General features: G+C 43.6%; 1 protein-coding gene across 4 annotated transcripts in view; it reads right to left on the reverse strand.

Annotated features, from left to right (window-relative positions):
• TEAD1 (TEA domain family member 1 (SV40 transcriptional enhancer factor)) overlaps window positions 1-24973 on the reverse strand; it is a 161447-nt gene that overhangs the window by 51200 nt on the left and 85274 nt on the right. For 2 of the 4 annotated variants that reach the window (XM_012654244.1, XM_012654245.1), the window contains exons 2-3: window positions 13792-13856; window positions 11212-11274 (exon numbers count right to left, since the gene is read on the reverse strand). In XM_012654244.1, coding sequence (XP_012509698.1) covers window positions 11212-11274; window positions 13792-13856 — 128 coding nt within the window. Of the gene's footprint in view, window positions 1-11211; window positions 11275-11363; window positions 11427-13791; window positions 13857-24973 lie in introns of all 4 variants that reach the window. The other 2 variants (XM_012654247.1, XM_012654246.1) reach the window with 2 other exon arrangements.

Raw genomic sequence — 24973 nt, forward strand, 5'->3', positions numbered from 1 at the left:
TGGGAGTGTACATGTGCCCTAAAGCTGAACTGAGCCCAACACATACAGATCTCGGTGCCAGTCGGCCCACTCTGAGCTGGCCCTTGCCCCGCCTGTCCCCTTGGAGGGTAATCCAGGAACAGAAAACATGGCTCCAGTCACACCTACTCCATTCCTTGTCAAGAACTCCCCAACATCAACACACATGCACTGGTTTCCCTTTGGACTCCAGCCCCCACGCCACTTACCCCCTTACTGAAGGTTATAAACGCTCTCAAGGCAATCTCTGAAACTGAGGTCATGGCACAGGTATAACCACAGGCACCTTCCTCAGCACAGAACAAGCCTTATGGCTTCTCTGGGGCCCAGCTCAGGGGGCTTGGAAAATGGCAGCCCAGACTTCTTGCCTGCCTGGCAGATGCATCTAAGGAGTAACTACAAAAGCGCTTGTGGGCTTGGCTCTATTCCAAAAGATCACTACGGGGCCTCCCCCCGACCTGAGAGTTCTGTGTTTGTGAAATGCTAGCGATGGGGCCATTCTGCTTCCCCGAACACAGAGTGAGTCTGTGCACACTCAGGTAGGGCGACTCACGAATCTCAAGTCCAGGTCAAAATGGAGATGAGTTCCCTGCATCTCCACAACCCACTTTATTCTAGTAAGAGCTGCCTGAAATGTTTCCCTTTGCTAGGCTTATTGAAAATTTCTTCTAAGTGTTTATGAAAGGGAAACCAGTCAACATAGGAAAGGAGAATAGTAACTATCTCTGCTGCTTATTGTGACGCACCTTCAGAATATGATCTTTCTCCTCTGTTAAATAAAGTAAGGTCTGAGTCTCATTACCAGAACTCTACCAGGTATCTAAATGAAAACAAGAGTTCAAAAGCAGCAGAGCAAATCAATTGCTTTTATCGCACCAACTTGCTCTGTGACCATAAAAGGCTGACCTGCCAGGGAACTGGGAGACCCGCTTCCAAATCTGCCTGCCTGACATTAATAGCTGTGTTACGTCGGGCAAATCATTTAACACCCTCTACTTTTCTTCATCTACAAAATAAAGAGTTGCACTTTATTCTCTAATGTATGTTCTTCTGGTTCTGAAAGTATTTGTTGCTATGCGGGCAAGTTTGATCATAAAGAAATACATACATCTTAATACATATAGCAAAAAAAAAAAAAACCCTACTAGTGAGAAAATAGTAGGATGTTAAAATTTAGGCAGCTCTTGGCTGCCTGTCCTAACAGAGAAAGCCCAGTTTGGAAAGGAAATTTTATCTCAAGTAGAGGTTCTTGTACTTGACCTACCTATTTGAGAATAGGCAATTTTCTGCAAATGGACTGAAATGTCTACACCAGTGATTTCCTATCTTTTGTAGCAGAGCTACTGACTACTCATTTAATTTTATAACATCTCCCCTTTATCTATGATACATATTTGAAAATTAAAAGGACTGAAATTTTTTGTTTAAAATCTAAAGTAACCCTGGAGATAATAAGCACCACCAGGCATATCTCGAAATCACAACTGGGAGCCTGGCTGCACACCCACTTATCCTGAAATGGGAGTGCGGAAGGATGCCAAGCTAAGAGATTTCAATGGAAGGATCTCTAAATTGTCATTTTCAGTGCAGAGATACATGCCCGGCTTTGAAAAAATTATAACTCTAAGTGTCAGACCTAAGTCAATTGCTCCTCTCTGTCACTCTGGTCTAATATCCTGGACTTTTTACACATTCCGCTTTATCCTTCCCCACTTGCCCCCACTCTAAAGAGGAGGGTGATAATTTACCCAAACAAGTAGAGCTTCAATAAATTTAAAAACACATGCTACGCTTGTACATGGTATTAATTCTGTCCTATTCTGTTTTTACACCAACATTTCTGAAATGTGCATGAGATTTACGAAGGATGAACACATTGTTTTATCTTGAAAAACTGTTAATAAGTCAATACTGAATTATGCTGCATGGTGTCTTAGATCACAGAAAACATTCTGAGTGTGCGCATGTGTAAATAAGAGCATGCGTAAGAAAAACATGTCCTAGATAAAAGCCTGGACAAGTTCACATTGACTCCTTATTACTGATTTTAAGTTCCTCTATTCCTAAGACTACAAAGAATGAGGCTACCAAAAGCTGCATGTCTGGGGAAGAGCTGCACGAGCGGGGGAAGAAAAGGGAAATCTCCCTTTTCCAATTGAACCTTAACACAAGCCCATGACCTGCAAGGTGGAAACCACTTACAGAGCAGGAACTGTGGGTCTCTAGACCGTTGATGGGGAAGGGGACTGGTGCTAAGACCAAATGGTCCAACTGACCTGAGAATGGGGCAGACGAAGCACTCTGACTCACCACCTACCCTAATTTCTTCACTATCCAGTTTCTGGAACACCACATTGTCAGTGGTCTCACTGCCTCTGCCACTCATGGTCCCAGCAGACTATATCACGCACAAACTCCTCAGCCTGAAGCCTTTCAAATTGTTGTGGTTACTAAGTAAACAGGCTTTCATATTTCATGAAGCAGAGCAAGGCTGCTGCTATAACCCTCTGTTCTGCTGACTGCCTCCTGTTTTTGGTCGAAATGGATGAATGTTTGGAAAATGTCTACATGTAATATACATGACAGGAAGGCAGCAAGATCACAAATGCACATGGCTAGAGTGGTATGCTCTTAAAACCTGCGGCCACCTCAGGGATCAGTCTGGACATTATAGGAGTCTTGTTCCCCTCTCTTCCTCTTGCTTCACCAGCTTTTGATTATTCTGCAAAATCAATTATCTCATACTCTTTAGGCATTATCATGAATAAATTTTAAAGGTAATTTTAAAAGGTCAAATGCTTGCATATACTCTTTATATTCCACATATAGAATTTTAATGAACAGCATACGAAATCAATATATTCCAAAGAGTTTATTCAAGGGCCATCATTTCAGAATTTAAAGATAAGACCCCAATCTAATTTATTCATATAGAAGCCCACCAAGCATATCAGGAAATATATGTAAAGTCAAAATATGACCATGGATTCAAAAACTTTTGATAGCTATTAAATGTTTTCCTCCAAAAATACTTTTCCCAGCAATATAAAAATATAATGCAAGGAAGGAAAAGACAGTAATTTGCTTGCAAAATCACTTTTTCAGAAAAAGACAAAACACAAAATACTTTCCTAAGAAGTAATTTTGCAGATGTTGTTTCTAATCTTGCACTATGTGGATTCACATGACCTCTGCAATTATTAGCCGTACCCATGGAATAGATAAACATCACAAAACTATATGCTGGTTTTGGAGAAAGGATGGAGGGTACTTGAATTTTTTCTAGCTATGATCTCTAATTTGCTTATTATTAGAGAAGGCAGGAGTAAATACAAAAGGGGGCTATTTCGGTCAGGCAACAGCTAAAGCCAAGGAGAGAAGGCACATTCATACTTCTCCTGACTTGCTGCCTAATGAGTAGCAATTAATTCATCTTATTGTATTTCCAAATGCCAAAGACTCCATTCACATCCAAGAAAAAAATGTTCAAGGCTTTTACCATTGTTCATTTTTAAATGTACTGAGCTATATTTAGTATATAATAATTGTCAATAGCATCTTCTTTAATTCTGATGTAGGGCTTAGCATCATAAAGGCCGTAGATGAGGATTACAGACAGGGAGTCTCATAGGTGTGCCTGATGACTCTCTCCCAGGAGGACAGGGATCTAAGACAGCTTCATTTCAGATCTAGGTGTTTGGGAGAAGGCACCCTTCTGATCTTAGTCCCTTTTTCTCTGGGAGGTGACAGCAAGGAGCGGGAGGTAGATCTCCCCCGAGGCCAGAGGAACCCAAGCTGGCACCTGGCTCATGTCAAACTCCAGGGTGAGTATAAGCTCCCACTGCTCATCTTCTCTGTTTCCTTCGGACACACAGATGCAATGCAGAAGGCTCGATGGCATTGCACTGAGGTGAAGCACCCCAAGTTGGGGAAATGAACCTTCATCATTGGCCAGCACTCTGGGGGGTGGGGCAGGCAGCAGGACATCCTGTAAAGAGCCCTGGATTAAATTCAGGCTTGTGACTCTGAGCAAGTCACTGAGCCATGCGCTGCGTTCTAATTTATAAATTATTGACAACACCATCCAAGTTCAGGACTGCTTCGCGTACCCACCACAGTGCCCACAGCCTCGTCACTGGGCAAACTCACAGTCTGTGGGGCCCACGTGATCTCACTCAGGACCTGAAATGCTTAGGAGCCCTGGCCCTCACTACACAATCTTTGGGATCAATGTTATTCTAGGACATTATCTAAATTGGAGGCCAATTAACAATGGGATTTCTCAATGAAGGGATAAAAACGCGGAATGAGGCTGTTTCTGTTGCCCATAAAAGGAAAATCCAGACCTGGCCCAGCTCGCACAGAAAGGTAAACGCAGTCAATGCTCTCGCTCACATCGTGAGCTCTGCAGCACCACACTGTTGGGGAGATTCTAATTCCGTCCTATCTAAGCATGAGAAATTGTCTCCAATCTTAGTTTTAATTCAGTTAAATTAAAAACAAGCTAATAAAAATATCTTTGAGGAGATAGGTATATGTTGTGAATGTAAAAGGACTCCCCAGAGATTGGGCAATGCCAGGAAAGACTGTGCCATTTCCCACACCCAAGACAAGGCCAAGTGTCTTGGTGCTAACACAGACAAAGGAGGTTGTTGCTCAGGCTTCTTCGCCCCATGTGCTGCTCACGGCCAAGTCCTGAAGGAGCAGAGGGGCTCAGGGGACCGTGGGGAACACCACGGGAAGAAGTGAGGTTATGTCCATCTTGCCTGTGGACGGACGGATTCCCGGATGGATCAGTGAGGATACACACGATTCAGCAGTGTGGACTTTAGCAATGCCCCAGTGAAGTTCTTGAACTCAAAAGAATTAAATCAACAATTTGAACTTTAAGCTCTCTGCTTATTGGAAGGAACAGCAGATTGGAAAGAATAGCCTGCCCAGAAATCAAATCACAGAGGCTACCAGGGCGACAATGAAGAAAATGGCCTCAGGGGAGCACATGCAGTTCGTAAATTAGTCACCGACGACTGGATATAATCAGAGAGGCTCAGGTCTTTTTCTGCTCTACTGGGATGGTGCAATGTCAGCAAGCGCAGGCTTTTCTTCAATACACGTCCAGAGCCTGACATGAATACGTCTACCGCCTGAGACGGATTCCTGCTGAGCTCAGGGCAGAGTGAAGGCTCCCCTTCCTCTTAGTTTTGTCCCAAGTCATGCACCTGCCCAAACTCACTCCAGGAGTGAACCAGAAGTGGCCTGGTCCATCTTCACAGGAAGATGAAGATGGTCCCCAGAGCTTGACCGTGGCTCCCACAAGCCTCGGAAGCCAGCAAATAAAGGACTGCCTTTTTGCTGCTAATGGGGACGGGAGGACAGGGTATGGACACCTCTTAGGACAACTGAACATTTAGAGGAAGAGACTCAGAGCGCACAATTCTACATAGGAACTCTGAGTAGGAAAGAAAAGACTGCTTAATGCTTGGAGAATACTTCTGCAGTCTTTCCACGTGCTGGTATAATAAATCCCTGGAGCTTAAAAAAAAATAGTTAACAACTTTTTGATGAATTAATAGTGAGTGAAATAATTCAAAGTAGAGAATAATTCCTAAAGCTGCGAGCTAGTTCTAAGACCTGGCTGCTGCTCCTCACTATTCAATTGGAGATGCCAGTAAGGGACTAAAATAGGGGAAAGAGGGAGATGGAGGGCGTAAGTGAAACTGCTGCTGGTGACACTTGGTGACACAGGTCCAAGGGACATCTCTAACTCGACATCCCTGAAGTGCTACATGCACATTCCACAGACCTATAAGCTACTGGCACGCTGTCACTGCATGGATTCATCTGCTTTGTAACAAGAATCTGGCCTAGCTACAAAGCTGTGGGTCACCTACAACATACCTAACCCCTCTTTAGAGTGGTGGGTCCAAGGTACCTTGCCTGGGCAGGGGCCAACACATGGCATCCTCCTCACTGATAAACGATTCCCTCAAAGCTGAGGTCTTTCTAGACCAGCAGTTAATACTCTTGCTTCAACATTTTGCTTAGTCGTTTTGAAGATTAAAAAAAAAGGAAAAAAACAAAAAAACTCACCCCGCAAGCCTGGATGTATATATTTCATTTCCAAAACTCTCACACTCTGACCACAGATGTCTTTTATTCCCTTAGTCCATCTTGCCAGGCTCTTGACTCTCAACCACAATCTGCCAACCCCTCTGCTCTCCCAGTTTCTCTGCTCCTGGGTCATTGTCCCCTCACGTTACTCCCTCTCTACTTCAACCAACCCCTATATTTTCTTGCCTTTGCAACTCTCCCTCACTGTCATGGTCTGTATCTAAGGTCATCCCACACTGTTGGCCAAGTCTACCTTGGTTTAGGCTGCTACAGATTACAGAGAAAAAGTCTCCCATTGGTGCCAGTGGCTATAGCACAAATTCATGGTAGGCCATGGGTAAAAATCTAGGGGCAAGGCCGGGCGCGGTGGCTCACGCCTGTAATCCTAGCTCTCTGGGAGGCCGAGGTGGGCGGATTGTTTGAGCTCAGGAGTTTGAAACCAGCCTGAGCAAGAGTGAGACCCCGTCTCTACTAAAAAAAAAATAGAAAGAAATTAATTGGACAACTAAAAATACATAGAAAAAAAAAATTATCCGGGCATGGTGGCGCATGCCTGTAGTCCCAGCTACTCGGGAGGGTGAGGCAGAAGGATTGCTTGAGCCCAGGAGTTTGAGGTTGCTGTGAGCTAGGATGACGCCACGGCACTCTAGCCCAGGGAACACAGTGACACTCTGTCTCAAAAAAAAAAAAAAAATCTAGGGGCAAAAGGAGAAGAGTCTTCACTGGATATGATTTTCTCAAGGAAATAAATGGCAAGGAAAGACACTGTGGGTGGCGTGAGGGGGTGGGAGAGATTGATTTTGATTTTGGAGAAGGAAGATGGATAGATGAATTTAGAAAAAGTACAGAATCACATTTTACCATTTGATTTCTTTCATTTTAAAAAACTTAATGAAAATATGTCAGGATGAAAATAATCATTTCTGGATAGTAAAAACATAAGCGTTTAACATGTCATTCTCTGTACTATTTAACTTTCATATATTTAAAATGTAACAAAAACTTTATAGTTAATTTTGATGTAGACTCCCAGCTAATTACTATTACTTTAAGAGAACCGAATCTTTAATTAGGTAATTTTTTAATGCTGCTATTGAAAATCTTTCTGAAAAGTTTCGGTATACTTTTCAGAATAAGGATAGGATTTGTAAACCTAATTTACTCTTTAAAAACAATTAGAGCACAGAGCAGGCAGAGTGGACTGGAGCGGGAACCAGCCAAGGATGACAGCTGAGCAGGGCCCCAGGGGTGGGTGGGCCCCTGGTCCAGTTCTGAACCTCTCACCCACCCTTACAGCAGCCCGGGGGTTAGTCTTACTGCCTCCAGCTCAGCCTCCCTCTTATTAGCTATGCTCCAAAACACAGCTGGCAAGATCATTCCAAAGCATAAATGTGAAGGACCCCTCCATACTCCCCAAGGCCCCCAGATGAATCCCTGCTCCTCATCGGGACGACCCAGGGCTTTCCTGCCGGGCTCACCCAGTCTTGTTTCCCCTTGCATGCTTCCAACCGTGTTCTTCAAGGTTCCCCTAACACCCGCCATCTTATGGAAATTCCGTGTCTTCCTCTATGCTCAGTTTTAAGGGCACCTCCTCCATGAAGCTTTCTTTAATTCTCTCATTCTCAGAATTAATCATTCCTTTCACTGGGCGGCCTTTGCACTACCCTATTTAATTTCTACTGCAGAGCCCCCTGGCTACAGATGACCTATTGGAAAAATAACAGAAAAGTTTAGTGTTCCCCAAGAACACAGACCCTGCTTATTCAACTCCACATGCCCAACATCTACAAAAGAGCCTACAGTATGCTGGGTTCTCGATGAAAAGTTACTGGAGTGAATTTAAGGAATCATTTCTGCGCTTTTCAAATTCAAATCTATGTGGAAATCGTAAACTTTCACTAGCACGAATTTTCTTTACTAAAATTAAAATAAAATGAAAGTCTATACACTTTTGAGGTGATCTGGTCCCCAAACAAGCACTTGGAGAACCACTGCAGTTAGTAGGAAGATAAAGCTGAACTTTGGAACTTATTCTAACAGATTTTCAAGGGACTGACTTTCGTAGCTGGGATGACTCATCTGTCAATATGACATGAGAATGACCAATCTCTCTGAGTCTGTTTTCTTCACAGGAACATGGAAGAACTTAGAAACTACATAATGTAGAAACATGAGCTTTAAATGGGACACAGGAGCCACCCTGCAGAGGCAGGGAGGGACAGAGTGAAAGGTAGTTACCTCCTCTTCCTTCTGCTTAAAGCACGTAGTTTTTCAAACTTTATTCAATGCAACAGCCAAAGAGGACATTACTAAGGATGCAAGAGAGTGGGCTTCAATTGTTTTGGGGGATGACCTCAACTTTCTGCTGCGAGCTTATCTCATTAGCTAGTGTGGAAGGCCAATAGGACCATGGCTTTCAGCCTGAACCTACAATGACTCTGGTGAAGTTGTCTGTCCCTGCCTCCTCACAAATGTGCTAGCGGACTCCAGAGCTGCACAGGAGATTGTGGATGGAGCAGTAAGACCCACCTATCCTACAAGACATACTGGTGACAAAGCAGCTCTGTGGCCAGGACCATGTCACCCTGAGTTTTGGATGACCACCACAGTGTCGATCCCAAAGTAGGTCCACATTTTGACCAAGGGCTCAAAGTTAAAATGTGAAGCTAAGTGAAGGGCTGGTAGCAAGAGCTGAATGGCCAGCTCCTAGATATGTGAGGGGTGACAAATTATGTGCAGTGCGCTGACATAAAGCCTTCTGCTCGAAAACCTTCTCCCACCTCCACTTGATGAAACCCTATCTGAAAGAGCCATGAGTTTAGGATTTGGAAACATCTGAGTTCAAATCTTGGCTTCACCACATTCTAGGTAGGCTCGATGACATTCGCTAAGTCAAGTATACTCTTTCAGCCCCAGTTTCCTCAATATTATTCCTCAGCATCAGAATAATGTAACTCACTTTGTAGTGAGCCTAATGAGAGAACATGCGAGACGCTCTGCATTACAGTAACTACTGTCCTCCTTCCCAAACTCAAGTACGTTCTCCATGAGGCTCATCCTGAAATTCCCTCTCTATTTCCCTTTGGCTCTTCCTGCTAACACTTTCCAAGTGTCCTCTATTTCAGCTCCCATTTAAATTGCCACCTCCTGGCTGTTAACTGCGCACCACGAGGAACGCCATGCCTGGCACACTCAATTAGTATTGGCTTATGGAAAAACACAGGATTCCATTTTTCCAAGAATAATGTGGTAGGGAAGAAGGGAGGAACTAGAAGATGAAGGTGGTTCTTGGAGCTTAAATACTGAGCCGGTTGTTATCCTATTGCCTGTTTCCGTCTCCTCCTAGTGCCTGCCCCAAAGGAGAGCGTCCCAGGGCTGAAAGTGGAGAGGAAAGTCGTCTTCTTCTTTTTTTTTATTTTAGTTTTTTAAGAACACAAATATAGCTGTGTATTTGTACGCAAGTATATGTGTAAAGCAATGGCAAAATTGTTTTCTATGGAAGAACATTCTTAAAATCACCAAGTTAGAAAAAGAGTGCTTCCTATATCCCACAGGGAACCCTTCTGAACAGGAGAGCTTTATTCATCACTCAGGGCTTCCGTTCCAGGGCTCCGTGCCCTGGTGAGTCGACAGGCACCACACAGACAGTGCAGAAACAGAGCAATTCATAACATTGCCGACGGAAACACAAAATTGATATCTGTAAACTTCTTTGTACATCATTAATTCGTTAGCTCAGAGAAACTAGAAACAGAGTCAGAACTTGAGCAAACACTGGGGTAGGTACATCCATATAGAGAGTATTGCACTTTCGGTTAAAAAGCAAGATCTATGAGGTTATCTTAGTCTTCCAACTGCTCAGCCAGTGCAGCTAAAAGCCAGCCACCATCAGCCACACGTGCGAGCGAGCCAGCATGCTGCCCACCACAGAGGGCACACCAAATGCTCCTTGCTAGTCACTAGTCCTATCCCACAGCCAGCCTTGTTTGCACACAAAAAAGTTGAAGGACTCTGGGAAGGATCCCAGTGTTCACCACTCAGTGTTGTGAAATTACACTGTCCTTTTTAGAACGAAAACACAAATTTAATTAATGGATAGAAAAATATCAGGACAGAACAAAAAAAAGTAGATGGGAAAGGCAACAATTTGGGCTAAAAATTAATTTTTATTATAAACTAAGCCTCCTCCATGCAAACTATAATCCCTTTGCATTTTTAAAATAGGAGAAAAATAAAAGTCATGTATGTTTTATGGCAAACTTTAGAAAGGGAGAAAGCAGGGAGAATTTGTATTTAAGAAATTATCAATGCCTCCATTTTTGCTATGACATATATTTTAAGAGACTGAAAAACGAGGCACATGTAAAAAAATTTTTTAAGTAAACTCAAGTATAAATGTAATTACAAACATGGGTATGATCAAGAGTTTTGCCACCTCTAAGATACATCTTTTTATTTTTAAGGCCACTCCTCAAATTTCTCTTTTAAAAAGAGAGCCATTCACTTAAAAAACAGTATTAAACAACGTGGAAGAAATCTAGCCGAAAATATTCTCTGTGGCGGAAGAGAAATACGTGAAAAAGACGTATTTTAATAATTTCTCAATATTTTTAAAAAGTAATTTCATGACCATTCTGGAAATAATGTTTTTTTTAAAGTAATTTCTACACCAATTTTGTGTCTCTGGACTTTTTTCTTAAGTTCTCCTAGCCCAGGGCTGTTTGGTGGACATTTGAAGGTTAAAAACAAAATCATGTTTCTGTGCTGAAAAGTTATCAAAGACCAGCTCTCTGCTGCATTTGCATTGTTATTAGGAACACACACACACACACACACACACACACACACACACGCACGCACGCGCATACACACACACATACACGCATACACACACGCACACATCGAGTTTAATGTGAGGCTAGTAGAGAAACAGAGAGATTAGACACAAAGAAATGTAAACAGCTCTCACATGCAAGGAAACTAGGTTACGAGAATCCCAGCACCAGGCATTCACCAGTCACCATGGAAAACAGGAAGTGAGATGCATAGCAACCACAAGCCAAAAAGCAGAAAAGCGCATACCTTTAGCTTGGAATGAAAATCACGAGATTTCCTTCTGGCAAGAACCTGAATGTGACTAGACACCTGCAGGGTAGGGGAAGGGAGGAAAACAAAGGAAAAGCCTGTAACCATGGAGATGAAAAGCCCCCTACAACTGGGCAAGCCAGACGTACCTTAATGGCGGCTTGAATTTCTCGAACTTTCTTTCTTGCTAAGACCTGTATATGACTAGACACCTACATTGTTCGGGTTTATGAGGGGAAACAGAACAAAACAAAACAAAACAAAAAAAGGAAATCAAATATAAAATCGCTACTCCTTGGGAGGGTTTGGGGTGGGGTGGGGTGGGGTGGGGGGTGGTTATTTGCATCTCAACAAAGCTCTGCAGTTAGGAATAGACAGTCCCAGCCAGACACAAGCCCCCAGCGCTGCTCTAAGCTTTTCATACTGGGTCATCACTGCAGTGACCTGATTCAGGCTGAAAGTTTAGGCTCATCTTAGTTTCCCCACTCGGGAGAAACAGGCACTGGGAAAAACTAATTTGGGGAGGGATGAGAGGGGGAGAGTAGGGTTGTTTTCTTTCTAAAATTAAAAAGGTGGGGGTAGAGGTAAATGAAAATATTTATAGCTTCTCAGTATCAGGAGGGAAAATCCTTCTCAATTTAGAAGAGACTATCCATAAATTAGCACATTCTGCAGAATCAAAAAGCCGAAGCTGTCGGTTGTATTCTGATCTCATTAAGAGCTCTGGATTCTGTAGCAAATGTTAAAATAATACTGACATGTAAATTAGATCTCAAAGAGAAATGGAAAGACCCAGTTAGCAGAGCTTTTATTTTTTTTTTTTGCCCTTATAAATATCTTTAATCCTTCCACTCTTTTGGGTATTGACTGGGCGCCAAGTGGATTTGCATATTATTACAAAGCGAAATGTGTGAATACAGCCAGTCAGCCATCCTGTTAAAAATCTGGGTTGAAAACCACACGGATTTGCTGAACAACAAATTCACATTGGAGAGGTATCACCAACTGCTGCCTAAAAACATCCCTAGGATGCCGGGTGTGGATCCGTAGCCAAGCCCGGCTTCTGAAACACAATGATTCCACTGGGTAAACAAATTTGCATCTCTTTCAGTGGGACTTGGTTAAATTTAGAAGAGTCCCCTAGTGAAGGGGTCACCGGGCAAGTGACCAGAGCTCACAGGCCAGCAGACAGCCCAGGTCCAGCACTCAGTACGTGAGGGATTAGATCCGTCCGTTTCAGAAATTTAGAACCTTTCATTTAGAAGTTCCGCGACTCAGACTGCGTGGCGATTACCTCATTTCAAATTCTCTAGTGACTCTAAAACAGGATTTATGATAATAAAAGATCCTTTTATCTTTAACTTTGTCTCTCAGTTCCAATTATTCTTTTTCCGATTTGCTTTTGTACTTTATTTTTTTTTTAAGTATGGAGAAGCAGAAACTCCCCCATCCTCTTCACCCCTCCATCTGGCTCCTGCTGTTGCTTATTTTCACCAGAATTTTGTTCTTATGTGATTCTCTGACTTGATGAGGGCCACTGTCGGGGGGGGAGCATCCCCCAAATAGACAATGCCCTGCCTCTGTGCACTGGCAGGAGGCCGCTTCCCTCTGTGCTGACTCAGCAGCGAGGCTCCCAGGCTGCGCACATGTAGCATTCCTAGGGAAAAGCCTCTCCCCATTATAAACACTCATGAAAACAATTCCTCACCGGGAAGAGAACTGAAATCTGCTGCTCAGTCTTAATGAGACCACAGTTTGGCTTGCCTTTTGGTTTGACTGCAGTTTTTAAGGTCCATGCCATATCATTCAGCACAAATCAACATTAAAAAATAATTTTTTTCTGTTAACAACTCACCCATGAGGTTTTTTGTTTTTTTTTTTAGTTAAACACTAACTAATTTCTCATCCATTCCAGTGCTGAACTGGGTCATGTCAGAGATTTGGGCTGCTTTATATCTGAAAGAATGAGGGAAGGCAGAGCCCTGACAAAGGGCAGAGAATTTCTGATAAGGCTCTGCACAGAGGTACTGAAGTTGTAACTTCATTTCAGTCATAGCAGCTACCGACAAAAAGCCATCGCTTAAGAAGCAACAGTTCCCTGGACGCACATCATTTAACATCATATTCAGGCCAATACCCGAGGCTGCTAGCATCACTTTTTCATTGAAACGATGACTAATATGTAATCGTTCCAGGATTTTACAATGCACGAAATCTCAAAATTTTCATAACTTACAAGTGTATTCGCACCTGCAATTTTTGCAATGTTTGCAGTTGCACGTTTTGGGAAAGAAATGTCAGTTGTGAAATAACGCACAGGAGCAGCTCATGCACTGTCCTTAGCAGTGAAACTTTCCCATGTGAGTATAAAACGAACTTGGAAGACCACATAATAAAGGGTCACTGAAATGATGAACAGTGAAAACTGAGCCAATTTAAAACACCTACAACACTGACGTCCTTACAGGGAACTCAAATTGGGGGCTCCTAGGAGCCAAAGCACAGCCAGCCACTGCAGCCAAAATGCCTCCTTGGGCCATTCGGTGACATGCACAATTTCCAGGTGGTATATTTTACCTGTTTTCTGGTCCGCGTCTTCCCTGTCCTGAGTTTGATGTATCTGGCTATCAATTCATTCCTACCTGAAAGAAAGAAGAATTTACAATAAGATGGGTAACGTAAAGAAAAAAAAAAAAGGGTGGGGGGAGTCTCTGAAAGCTGGAAACAGAATTCAGAATCAAAAAATTTTAAATTGCAGCTATGAGTTTATTAATGCTAGAAAAATAAAACAGCACAATTGTTTGCAAAAGTGTTTACTAGGAAAAATTAAGATGAAGGGCATTTAATTTGGAACTTAGACCAGCAATTGAGGATTGAAATGTATCTTTTTAAAATGTCTTGTCATTTGCATGCTTGTACCTAAATGGGTAGTCATTCATATGAGCAACAAATATTAATATAATACAAAGAAGGATTAGTCTGGGAAAAAACAAACCCAGTTCTGTTCTAGTCTTTTATTTTTCATATTCATTTTCCTTCTCATTCAGTTTCTACTCATACATGGTTAACTATAGTTAGAATCATTATAGCCACAAGAGAATGAACTGCTATGGCCAAGGAAGCCTTACAGTGATAAGAAGCAGACACCCCTCCCCTCCCAAGCTACTACGCACCAGTGACTAACTGCACAAATCACACCAGTGAAAAAACTGTCTCATCCAACCTTCCATCCCTACCCATAGGGACTTACTAAGAAGTAAGTCTCAGACAACCTGACTTCGAAGAATTATAATATAATAAGAAAATATTTGCCAGGCGTGGTGGCGCACTTTTGTAATCCTGGCACTTTGGGAAGCCGAGGAAGGAGGATTGCTTGAGGCCAGGAGTTCAGAGGAAGGGTGAGACCCTGTCTCTACAAAAACCAGAAAAATTAGCCTGGCGTGGTGGTGTGTGCTCTAGTCCCAGCTACTTGGGAGGCTGAAGCAGGAGGATCACTTGAGCCCAGGAGTCTGAAGTTGCAGTGAACTGTGATGACACCACTGCACTCTAGCCCAGGCAACAGAGACCCAGTCTCAATTAAAAAAAAAAAAAAGAGAGAGAGAGAGAAAGAAAATATATCCTCAGAAACTAAGTGGTACCTAAGATGCCACATAAAATAAAAACCCACTCATACAAGACATGGATCCTTCTGAGCGGGTGATATTGATGACTTCAACTTGCTCTAACACCAAGAATTGAAAATATTTTTACGTACTCTAACGGTAAATGGAAACCCTCCATTTCATACTACTACTTTTGGCTGGCTTCCCATCGGCTCCATCCTAAGGAGAACTCCTTTCGGTCAAGAACAAGTCTCAAGTTTGTTGCTGCAGCATTCATTCACTCGTGTGCTTCACCAGCCGGAGACCTTCGGGCCAGATCCCACTTCTCCTTCAAGGTCCTACTTTAACGTCACACCCTCAGGGCGCTCTTCTCTCACCGCTCAGCTAGGTGTGGTTGCCTTGCTCCACACTCCCGCCACAGCACAACCTGTACTGCCCCTTCCTAGTACCTGGCTGAACCGTAATTATAGTCACAACCACAGTTAGTTGTACAATCTGTGTTCATGGTCTTACTTCTTCCCAGACATCCTGTATACTTGAAGAAGTCAAGAACTCTGTGTTGTTCGCCAATGTCTCCCAAGCACTCAGCACCCTGCCGAGAATGAATGAGGCACAGAGGATGAATGAATGAGGAAATAACACAGCCTCTGGTGAAGGTCAGTGACCACATCTCCCAGACCTCCCCCAGCAGAGTAAAGAACTGGCGACACTGGTGAGGACCAATGCCAAAATGACCTTATGGAAATCTTATCTGAGGACTTTAAAGACGCTCCCATTGCTGCCTAGAATGTTCCCTACAGTCATAGCTCTATCACCTGCCAGTGGAGGAACAGTGCAGGACGTGGTCACCAACAGAAAGCAAAGGAATCACAAAATCTTGGGGCTAGAAAGTACCTCTGGGTCATCCATTCCTATCCCTGAAAGTCTAACTCCTCATAAGCCTAAGCCAGCATTTCTAGAATTGAGAAAGTAGCCCATTTTACCTTAAAAAATACTGAAGAATAAAGACCCTCCTTGGATAGGCATTGTAGCTCACACCTGTAATCCTAGCACTTTGGGAGGCTGAAGCAGGTGGATCTCTTGAGGTCAGGGGTTCTAGACCAGCCTGAGCAACATAGTGAGACCCTGTCTCTACAAAAAGTAAAAAAAATTAGCCGGGCACAGTGGTACGTGCCTGTAGTCCCAGCTACTCGGGAGGCTGAAGAAGGAGGATCGTTTGAGCCTAGGAGTTTGAGGTTGCTGTAAGTTATGATGATGCCATTGCATTTCAGCCTGGGGAACAGAGTGAGACGCTGTCTCCAAAAAAAGTAAAGACCCTCCTTATTTGAGGCTTCCTGTAACTTTCATCTCCAGATCCTCCCTGTTTCCTCTGAAGTCAACAAGACCAAGGCTACAGACATATCCACAGATAAATCCCTACTCCTGTCCCCAGTCTTTTGGGCATAGTTGGGATTTTCAGACCCAAATACAGAACCTTACATTTATCTCTGCTCCATTTCATCCTGTTAGATTCAGCCTATCACTCCAGCCTGTCAGGATCTTCTCAGATGTCGATTCTGTGACCGAACTCTCTTACAACAGGAAAAGGACCTCTAAGTTCAGTTTTGAGGATTGCTTCCCTAAGCATTCTCTTTCAAACTTTTGAGAACTACCAATATCCCCTGTAGTGTCATCGGGTCTACTTCTCCATCTCTCAGATGGTTGTACAGATTTTGCAATTTGTCTCAAAGGCTCGCTGGCAGCAGAGCCCAGCTAGGAGTACCTAATTACCAGAAGCCAGACCAAAATGACAATGTCTGCAGACAAGCTAAGCATCCTCCAGCTCAGGGCCTCACGGTGCACCCTGTTCAGGGCCGTCTGAGTGGCTCAGATGAAATAGGTCTAGGGCTCTGTATTACATACAATTTCCTCTGAACCTTGTCCAGATGGCAAAAACGTCTCCTGCCCTCAAACTTGCTTGCTTTCTGTGACAGAATAGCTTGGTAAGTGTGACACATAACCAATGGAACTGACTTTCAATTTCTTATGGCATTTGGTTGAATGGATTAGATCAACATCCAGGACAGCCATATCCGACTGTATACCCTGCAGTCCCTACACAGGGCATCCCTTGGAGTTAAACGCTGTCAACTCGTACTTTGATTTAAGTACAGCATAACGACATTTCAGTCAACAATGAACCACATATATGACAGTCGTCCCGTAAGATTCTAATGAGGTGTTTTTACTGTACCTTTTCTATTTCTGGATACACAAATACTTACCATAATATTTACAATTGCCCACAGTTTTCAGCACAGTAACATGTTATACAGGTTTGTAGGCTAAGGGCAGTAAGTCATATCATATACCCTAGGTTTGCAGTGGACTATTCCATCCAGGTTTGTGTAACATTCTGTGATGTTCACATAATGACAAAATCGCCTAACGATGCGTTTCTCAGAATGTATCTCCATCATTCAGCGACACATGACTGTATTTCTAAAAATTACTACTTCGACAGGCCCTTACTGAGTGCTGTGGGCCGAACACTACATTGTAGTCATCATTTCACCGAAAGCTTATCTCAACTCTCATGTCCTGGCTCTTCGAATGTGCAGGATCTCCTTCCAAAAGTCTGTATTCTTTCTTTCATCCATTTTTCAAGCAAGGAATAATAATTATTCAATTCTTTTGACTATTTGAATCGCCTACTTTAACTTACAAAATCTTCCCTTAAACAACTCTTTGAAACCTAATAAATTCTCTTACATGCTCTAATATGGCTTACAAACCTGGTAAGATTTCAATCCTCCCCAAAATTAAAAGTCTAAATCAATTATTACTTCATTATTCATTTTAATTTGGAAATACAGGCTCATGTTACCTAAGTCAAATTATTTTAAATAATTACTTGAAATATCAAATATGCATCAATCTTTTAAATCAAAAATATTAATGCTATGGCTTTGATCCTATTAAAATTTTCTGTTTAATTCTAAGTCTTCCCAGAATTAAAATAAATACACATTAGGAAAAGAAGTATGCCATTTCAAACAATTCTGGAATTATCTTTTTGGCTGCTTGGGGCTGTGCATGTACTGTAGATATCGTGACTGGCGTCTCATCAGGAAGCCTGATAGGGCATCCTGAGCCCTATTTCTACAGCCCTGCCTTCCAAATGGGCTGGGTTCATAGAGTCCGCAGTCCTCAATTTGAATCACATTACTGTGGTGCAGAATTTCCTAACGAAGGACCAGGAGATAAGAAGCATTAACCATCGCTGATATAACTCGACACGGGTCCCCAGTCTCCACAGCACAGTCCTGTTTTACAGCCACGATCCAAAAGTTGGGTATTAGGAATGTTAACCTTTGTTTATCTAATTCTTCTCACATACACACACTCACAGTGGTGCTTGATCCAGTAAACCTCACGTTCCAAAAATGACTTTCAACAAGGTTAACTTTAAAGTTAATTGCTACTTTCCTGAACTCATCCTGCAGTCATTTGGGGAGCATCTTCCTTTGTGTCTTATATCACGCCACCTGTCCGGTGTATCAGAGACAAAAAGCCTCTCCGTAGCACGAAAATTTCTTTAGAAATGTACAACGTATCAGTTCTGTATGCCCTGCTTTTCCCACAGGCCGTAGGCGGCAGCAAAGGGAAACACAGCCTGACCTGCCACTTTTAACTGTGATCCTCACCAGGCGCTGTAATCTAGTTTTTATTTTATTTTTCCTTTCTCCTAAATAACATAACACAGTCGAAAGCGAGCCCATCATCCGCTTCTCCCGTATCCTGGATTACCATGAAATTTCCCGGTAAAGGGGTAATGGAGAGAGAGATTCCGGCAGAAAGGCACGGAGTTTGCAGTTTGCACTGCGCCTGCCTTACCCAGACAGAAGACTGGTTAACGTTGTTGTGGGCTGTGTGTATAATGGGATGTGGCCTCAAGGTCATGTTTGAGGCACAGCAAATGCAGGGTCTGTGGCTAGAAATTGCAGCCCAGAGACACTCCACTTTAACAGTGGAAGAGCCACTTCGTAATTGAATGGAGCCAGGGAGCCACAAAGAGAGAAGCAACAAATGGATTGCTCCTCTTCCCCGGCTGCAGCACGTCCTGCGGCAAACTCAGACGCAAGCAGGGCTGCACCATTCCGGGCTTGGGGAGGAGGCTCTGTGGAAACCTCTGCTGGCCTTCCCTTCACCAGGAGGGATACCTGAGGATTCCCCACCCCCCCTTTTCCATATTAAAAGAATGAGAGTCAGAAAGCAACTCAAGCTTCTCCTGATTGCTAGACCAATGCTGTGTCAAGCAGACACTGATGCAGTGTTAGGGTCTTTCGCATCCTCCCCCGACCCCTAACTCTGGCCAACAGTACTACCAGACTCCTAGAATGTTCCTGTTAACATGTTGGACTTCGTACCCGTGTGCACGACTGCTCTCATGGCCCATTTCTGCACGTGTCGATCGTGCCCATCTTCCAAACGCCCGTTCTTCATAAGCCTTCCCGCTGGAAGAGGCCTTCCCTTTCCCTGAACATCCACAGCCCTTCACCTGGGCTTTTTTGCCAGTACATTTCGGCATCTGTCATGGTTGCAACCACGATGTCCTTGATAACGAGAACCAACGACATGCATCTCTTCTCTGCCTCCCCTTCCCGAGCGGCTCAACGTTTGTGAACTGAGTTACTATTCAGAGCAGAAAAGAGGCTCCTAAATCACCATAATCCAGTCTGACACTGGATCATAAAGTAAAAAAAGGAAAGGATGACCTGGTGTGAAGAAGCAAAGAAAAATGCCTTCATGACGTGGCACCACCACGGGGCACGGCTGTCCTCCCACACCAGCAGCAGCACAGAGTACAGAGAGCAGTTTACAAAGGAACGTTCTCAGGCAAGACTCCGTAACATGGTGTTGAAATACTTTGTGGCCATCAGACCCATTTTTAAAGCTGGGGTTCATCTAAAGGAAAAAAACACCTTAGGATATAAAAGCCCAACAATCAAAAATTACAGGTGAAGGGGACCCTGTGGGAACCAAGTGTTGCTGGCTAGGGAGGGGTCTACAGAGGGGGATGTTTAATCCCTCCATCTGTCCTCCTGACGGTGGAGGGGTGGGGAGCAGGGGCGGTCTATCTGTGGACACCACCAGAGGAGGCAGTAGAAAGCATTAACTCACCTGTGAGGAGTTAATTACTCATTAACCATTTCTTCCTCATCGATGCCATAGCAACTTGTCCCAGCAATACTGGGGAAGGAAGGAGGTCTACCAAAGCTGGCCAGACACCCGCTGGTCAGACTGGTCAGATGTGGACTGTGCACTGAAGGGACACAGCAACATGCCAGAATTACGGGGGTAAAAAGATACCATCTCTGCCTTCGAGGAGCTTACATCCAAGGATCTTCACCCATGAGAATGGGGCCAGACTGCCCTAAAGTGTGCTCTCACAGGACCCCAAACCTCCCATTCACGGCCTGCAGCACGGCAACTGTGTTCCATTTATACGAATGACTGCACGATGGATGCCTGCCTCCCCGACTGCTACCAGACAGGAAGCTCTGCGGGAGCACAGAGCACAGGCTGCGTTTGCTCATCACTGTGCCCCGGTGTTGAGAAAACAGCAGGTCCTCAGTAAGTACAAACTGATGGTGTAAATCAGGGGTCTCCACCTATGGCGAGTTGCATAATTACTTCATTATATATTATAATGTAATAATAATAATAATAAAGTGAGCAATAAATGTAATGTGCTTGAATCATCCCCAAACCATCCTCCCTCCTCCCCAATCCATGGAAAAATTGTCTTCCACGTAAATGGTCCCTGTTGCCAACAAGGTGGGGACTGCTGGTGTCGATGACTGAACGAGAGGTGCGGGGGTCACAAGGCTAAGCTTAGGCAGAAGGGAAGGTTCATGAAAAAGAGCATTTGAGGCCCGGCGCGGTGGCTCACGCCTGTAATCCTAGCTCTCTGGGAGGCCGAGGCGGGCGGATTGTTTGAGCTCAGGAGTTCGAAACCAGCCTGAGCAAGAGTGAGACCCCGTCTCTACTAAAATTAGAAAGAAATTAAGTGGACAACTAAAAATACATAGAAAAAATTAGCCGGCATGGCAGCGCATGCCTGTAGTCCCAGCTACTTGGGAGGCTGAGGCAGGGGGATCACTTGAGCCCAGGAGTTTGAGGTTGTTGTGAGCTAGGATGACGCCACGGCACTCTAGCCTGGGCAACACAGTGAGACTCTGTCTCAAAAAAAAAAAAAAAAAGAGCATTTGAACCAGCCCCAGAGTGTTGCCAATGGGGAAGTTTAGACACCAGTGTCTTGGTTAATCCCCAATATAAATCATTGACCAAAAATCAGCACCAATGTGGAAAATCACCAGAAAGGGCCAGGCAGCCCGTTCTGGGTTGTCAGGGGCTAGTATTGCATGTTCCCAATCTACAGGTTCACCAAAAGGACTGACGGCGTTCAGGAGGTGAACCGTGGCAACTCCCAGAGACAACCTGTGTCTGCATTCACCCAGGGACTTACGAAGAAACAGCTTTAGAAGAAAGAATACACAGAGGAAGGCTGTGTTAACCCCCTGGTTAGTCAGAATTTATACCTCTCATCCCTGCAAAAACGTCTGGCAATAACTCAAGTCCCACCTTCCTGGGGGTTTCTATCAGTCAACGGCAGTTGATAACATTATCGAGTGACGGCCCCATAAAACACCGTGTTCTCCTTCATCTTAGAGGAACAGCTTACAAACTACACATTTGCATTGGATTACAGGGGTCAAGTAGAGACCAGCAAGTAAAAATGTCTAAGGCTATGTAGGGAATACAACAGCTATGTTGGATAGAAGTTCTTTTTGTTTAATCATTTCTAAAAGAAAAAGAAATATGAATGAAGTAAATTTTTCTACAGGCTCATTCTATATGAGGCAATAAAGATGTGCCATACAATCCCCTTTTTAATCCTCTAATGAATAGTTTGACTAAACTTATTAATACATTAACTATGCCTCTAGCTGTTATTCTTTCTAATCCAGCCTATACACGGCTATCTAAAACACAGTTCTGGTTAACTACTCTATTGCTCCAAGACCTCCCATGGCTCCCTACTGCCCACGGTCTAAAGGAACAAAATGGTGTTCAATGTTGGGGCCTCTATTTTTCATGACACCCCCCTCACTACCACCTTGATCCATTTTACCACCACCAAAACACACACCTGGCTCAAGTTCCCTAAACTCATCCTGCCATGCTACGGTTTTATTTACAGCTGCAATACCCCTTAAAACCATCAATCAAAATCTTTCAAGGGCGAGCTCAGATGTTGTCTCCTCCATGAATCCTCACCTGAAATGTCCCTAAAACATGTACTGCACATGGAATGTGTGGAGAAGGGTGAGCCAGGGAGCCAGCTGCCTGGAGCTCACCTCATAGACCAGCGACTTGGAAAGATCACAGGATTACAACAGCAAGTGAAACAAAAGATACCATGAGTTAAAATCAAATAGCTTAGTATATGAGGGGAATGATGGCTTGACTCTGACTAGGAAAGTAGCATGAGAGGCACCATTCTTTGCTGGTCCCATAGTTCTTTACTTCTTCGTGCATCAGGCTGCCCACAGTCTGACTCTGTTCAGAGTTCCTCGTGTAACAAACAGACTGTAAGTTTCTTAAAGATACAGTCCACGTCTTCTGCATCTCAGTATCCCATGTGCTCAAGGTGTGTATGGGATTTAACTTGAACTTGCTGCCCCCAACTGTGACCTGAATACGCCCCCACCCACAGGCTCTTAAGGGGAGTGTTCAGTGCCGATACTTCCGCCACTCATCCTGTGGGCATTCACTTTTTCCTTCACATCCACATCTGATTACGTTGTCTTCCTACATCAGTAGGTCCCCACCCACTGTAAGAAAACACAAACTCCTTAGTCTGGTACCTAAGGCTAACAGCCCACTCCTGTATAGGGCTCCTCTATTCTAACACATGGATCTTCATGGAGTTCCCCAAACCATTGTCATGCTTTTCTACATCTCCATCATTTTGTGCAACCATCTGTCCTTAAATGTTTTACCTCTTCTCCTTTGCCTGCAAACACCTATTCATCCCTGTAGCCCCACCTGGAACACTTCCCCCCTGATGTCTTCTGGGAGCTATCATTTCCTCCTTCATACCCTCGAGCACCGAGCGTGCATCCCTGCTGCTGCGGTGTGTCTGCTGTGCTGCCTTTACTTACGTATGAGACTATTCGCCCACCTCCTAGAGAAGTAACTGCTCCGTGGAAAGCATCCCTCTGGTTCTCTCTGACCCTAGATCTGGCACCTTAATTAAGGAGGTGCTCAATAATTGCTTTTAATAAACAAATGAGTAAATGAGCTCACCTCTTCTGTTTAAAGAAAATCAGAAGAAACGATCTAGAAAAAGATTATGAAAACTGAACAACTCTGCCAGTATCACCTGAAATCTGTAAGTTTCAAGTTTATAGTTACAATTATTCTAGTGAGAGATGCCACAGTTTTCCAGACCTTCATTCTGGTCTCTTATCTTGGCCCAAGTATGACCAATGCAGGCTTGTTCCTTCCTCATGCCCTACCCTCAGCCCGTCACCTCCAAAGCCACAGTCATAAGGATCTCATCCCTCCAAACAGCTAATCTCAACATTAACCCAGGAAAGTCTTGTTAATGAAAAACTGGGATAAGAACACTCTGTTTATTTATTAATTATTTCGCCTCAGAGAAGTGTGAAATCTACACATGTGAAGTGCTAAAAACTGCTGGTCCCGAATGAAGAATCTTTAAAGGTGGCAATGCCACAGACTTTTGGTTTTCTGACTCAGACGTATGATTGCCGCCCTAGATCTTTCTGTGGATACTGTATTTATCGGCTGCATCCATGTGGGCAGCTTGCTTAACTTCTCTAGACCTGTACTTCCTCACCTGTAAAATGGGAATAACAGCCTCTCTTCTGGAGGGTTGTTGTATGCAGCCAAGACAACACATGTGAAGACTCTGCCCTTTGAGGTGCTCTAACATGGTCTTTTAACTATCAAGTAATGTCACTGCACTGGGCTTTACATGTCTTCATTGCTTGAACGGATGTATGAGGTCTTAAAGGGGATCCAAAAGGCTTTCTGTCCAGGACACCACATAACTTGGCTCCTAGTGTAAACCTCTGGTGCTTCTACTTGCAGTGTTATTGGAATTGCACATCTTTTCCAGTCTTTGCATCACCCTCAATTTTCAAAATGATATGGCTATAAAAACTGTCCCCAAGTAAAAGGAGCACTTTATTGTGCTACCTTAACATGAATGGAGCACCATGCGAGCTACTTGCTTGCTACAATGACCTTTTAATTTGAAATAGAGTCTTCATTAAATAAAATGACAAGAATTAGGTTTTTGCCAGAGTCTCCATGTGGCCAAAATTCTTATAATTTGTGACAGATTATGAAACTCTCTCTATGAACGGGCTGAGGCATTGCATTGAACAGCATGTCCCTCACTGGATTTCCAGAATTGAGTTGTTAGTGTAGAAACACAACAATCACCAGAAGAATTAAGGGTCAACTTTGGTAGCTACTGTAACAACAGCTATACAAAGGTAGAGCTATGCAAGCATTAAATCAAAATGACATGCACATGGGACTACCTGCTGCTTAGAAAACATGCTTAAGAGAAACCTAAATGTCTAGGTACTTAGTAATCTTTTAACAATAACATGGAAAGCATGATGATAAAGAACATTTTGAAATGCACGTAAACTGAAGAAATTGAAATTTGGGGGGTAGAGATGGTGTCAGGCTATGGAAAGCTGGACAATGACACGCAAATACGTACATGTGTCAGTACCATGCAAAGCACTGTGCTGAGATGCTCACGTATTTAACCTTCAGACCCACCTAAGTCCCATTTTATAAAAGCTGAAACTGAGGTTGAAAGAAGTTTAAGCACTTGCCCAAATCCCCAAACTAGTAAGTGGTGGAGTTGGGATTTTAATACAGCTTTGTCTTCCAAGCTCATTATTCCTTAACACTAGACCAACGAAGTGTTTAACAAGAACAAAATCTTAGATGGAGGCACAATCTAACCGTGAAATGGACTGAGTTGTATGCACAACCTTAAAAATTCTCTATGCCTCACCTGTAATAAAGCCTCAACTCCTCTTTAATGCATCCAAGGCCTA

Source organism: Propithecus coquereli, unplaced genomic scaffold, assembly GCF_000956105.1.
Source record: "Propithecus coquereli isolate 6110/MARCELLA unplaced genomic scaffold, Pcoq_1.0 Scaffold44, whole genome shotgun sequence".
Lineage (NCBI taxonomy): Eukaryota > Metazoa > Chordata > Mammalia > Primates > Indriidae > Propithecus > Propithecus coquereli.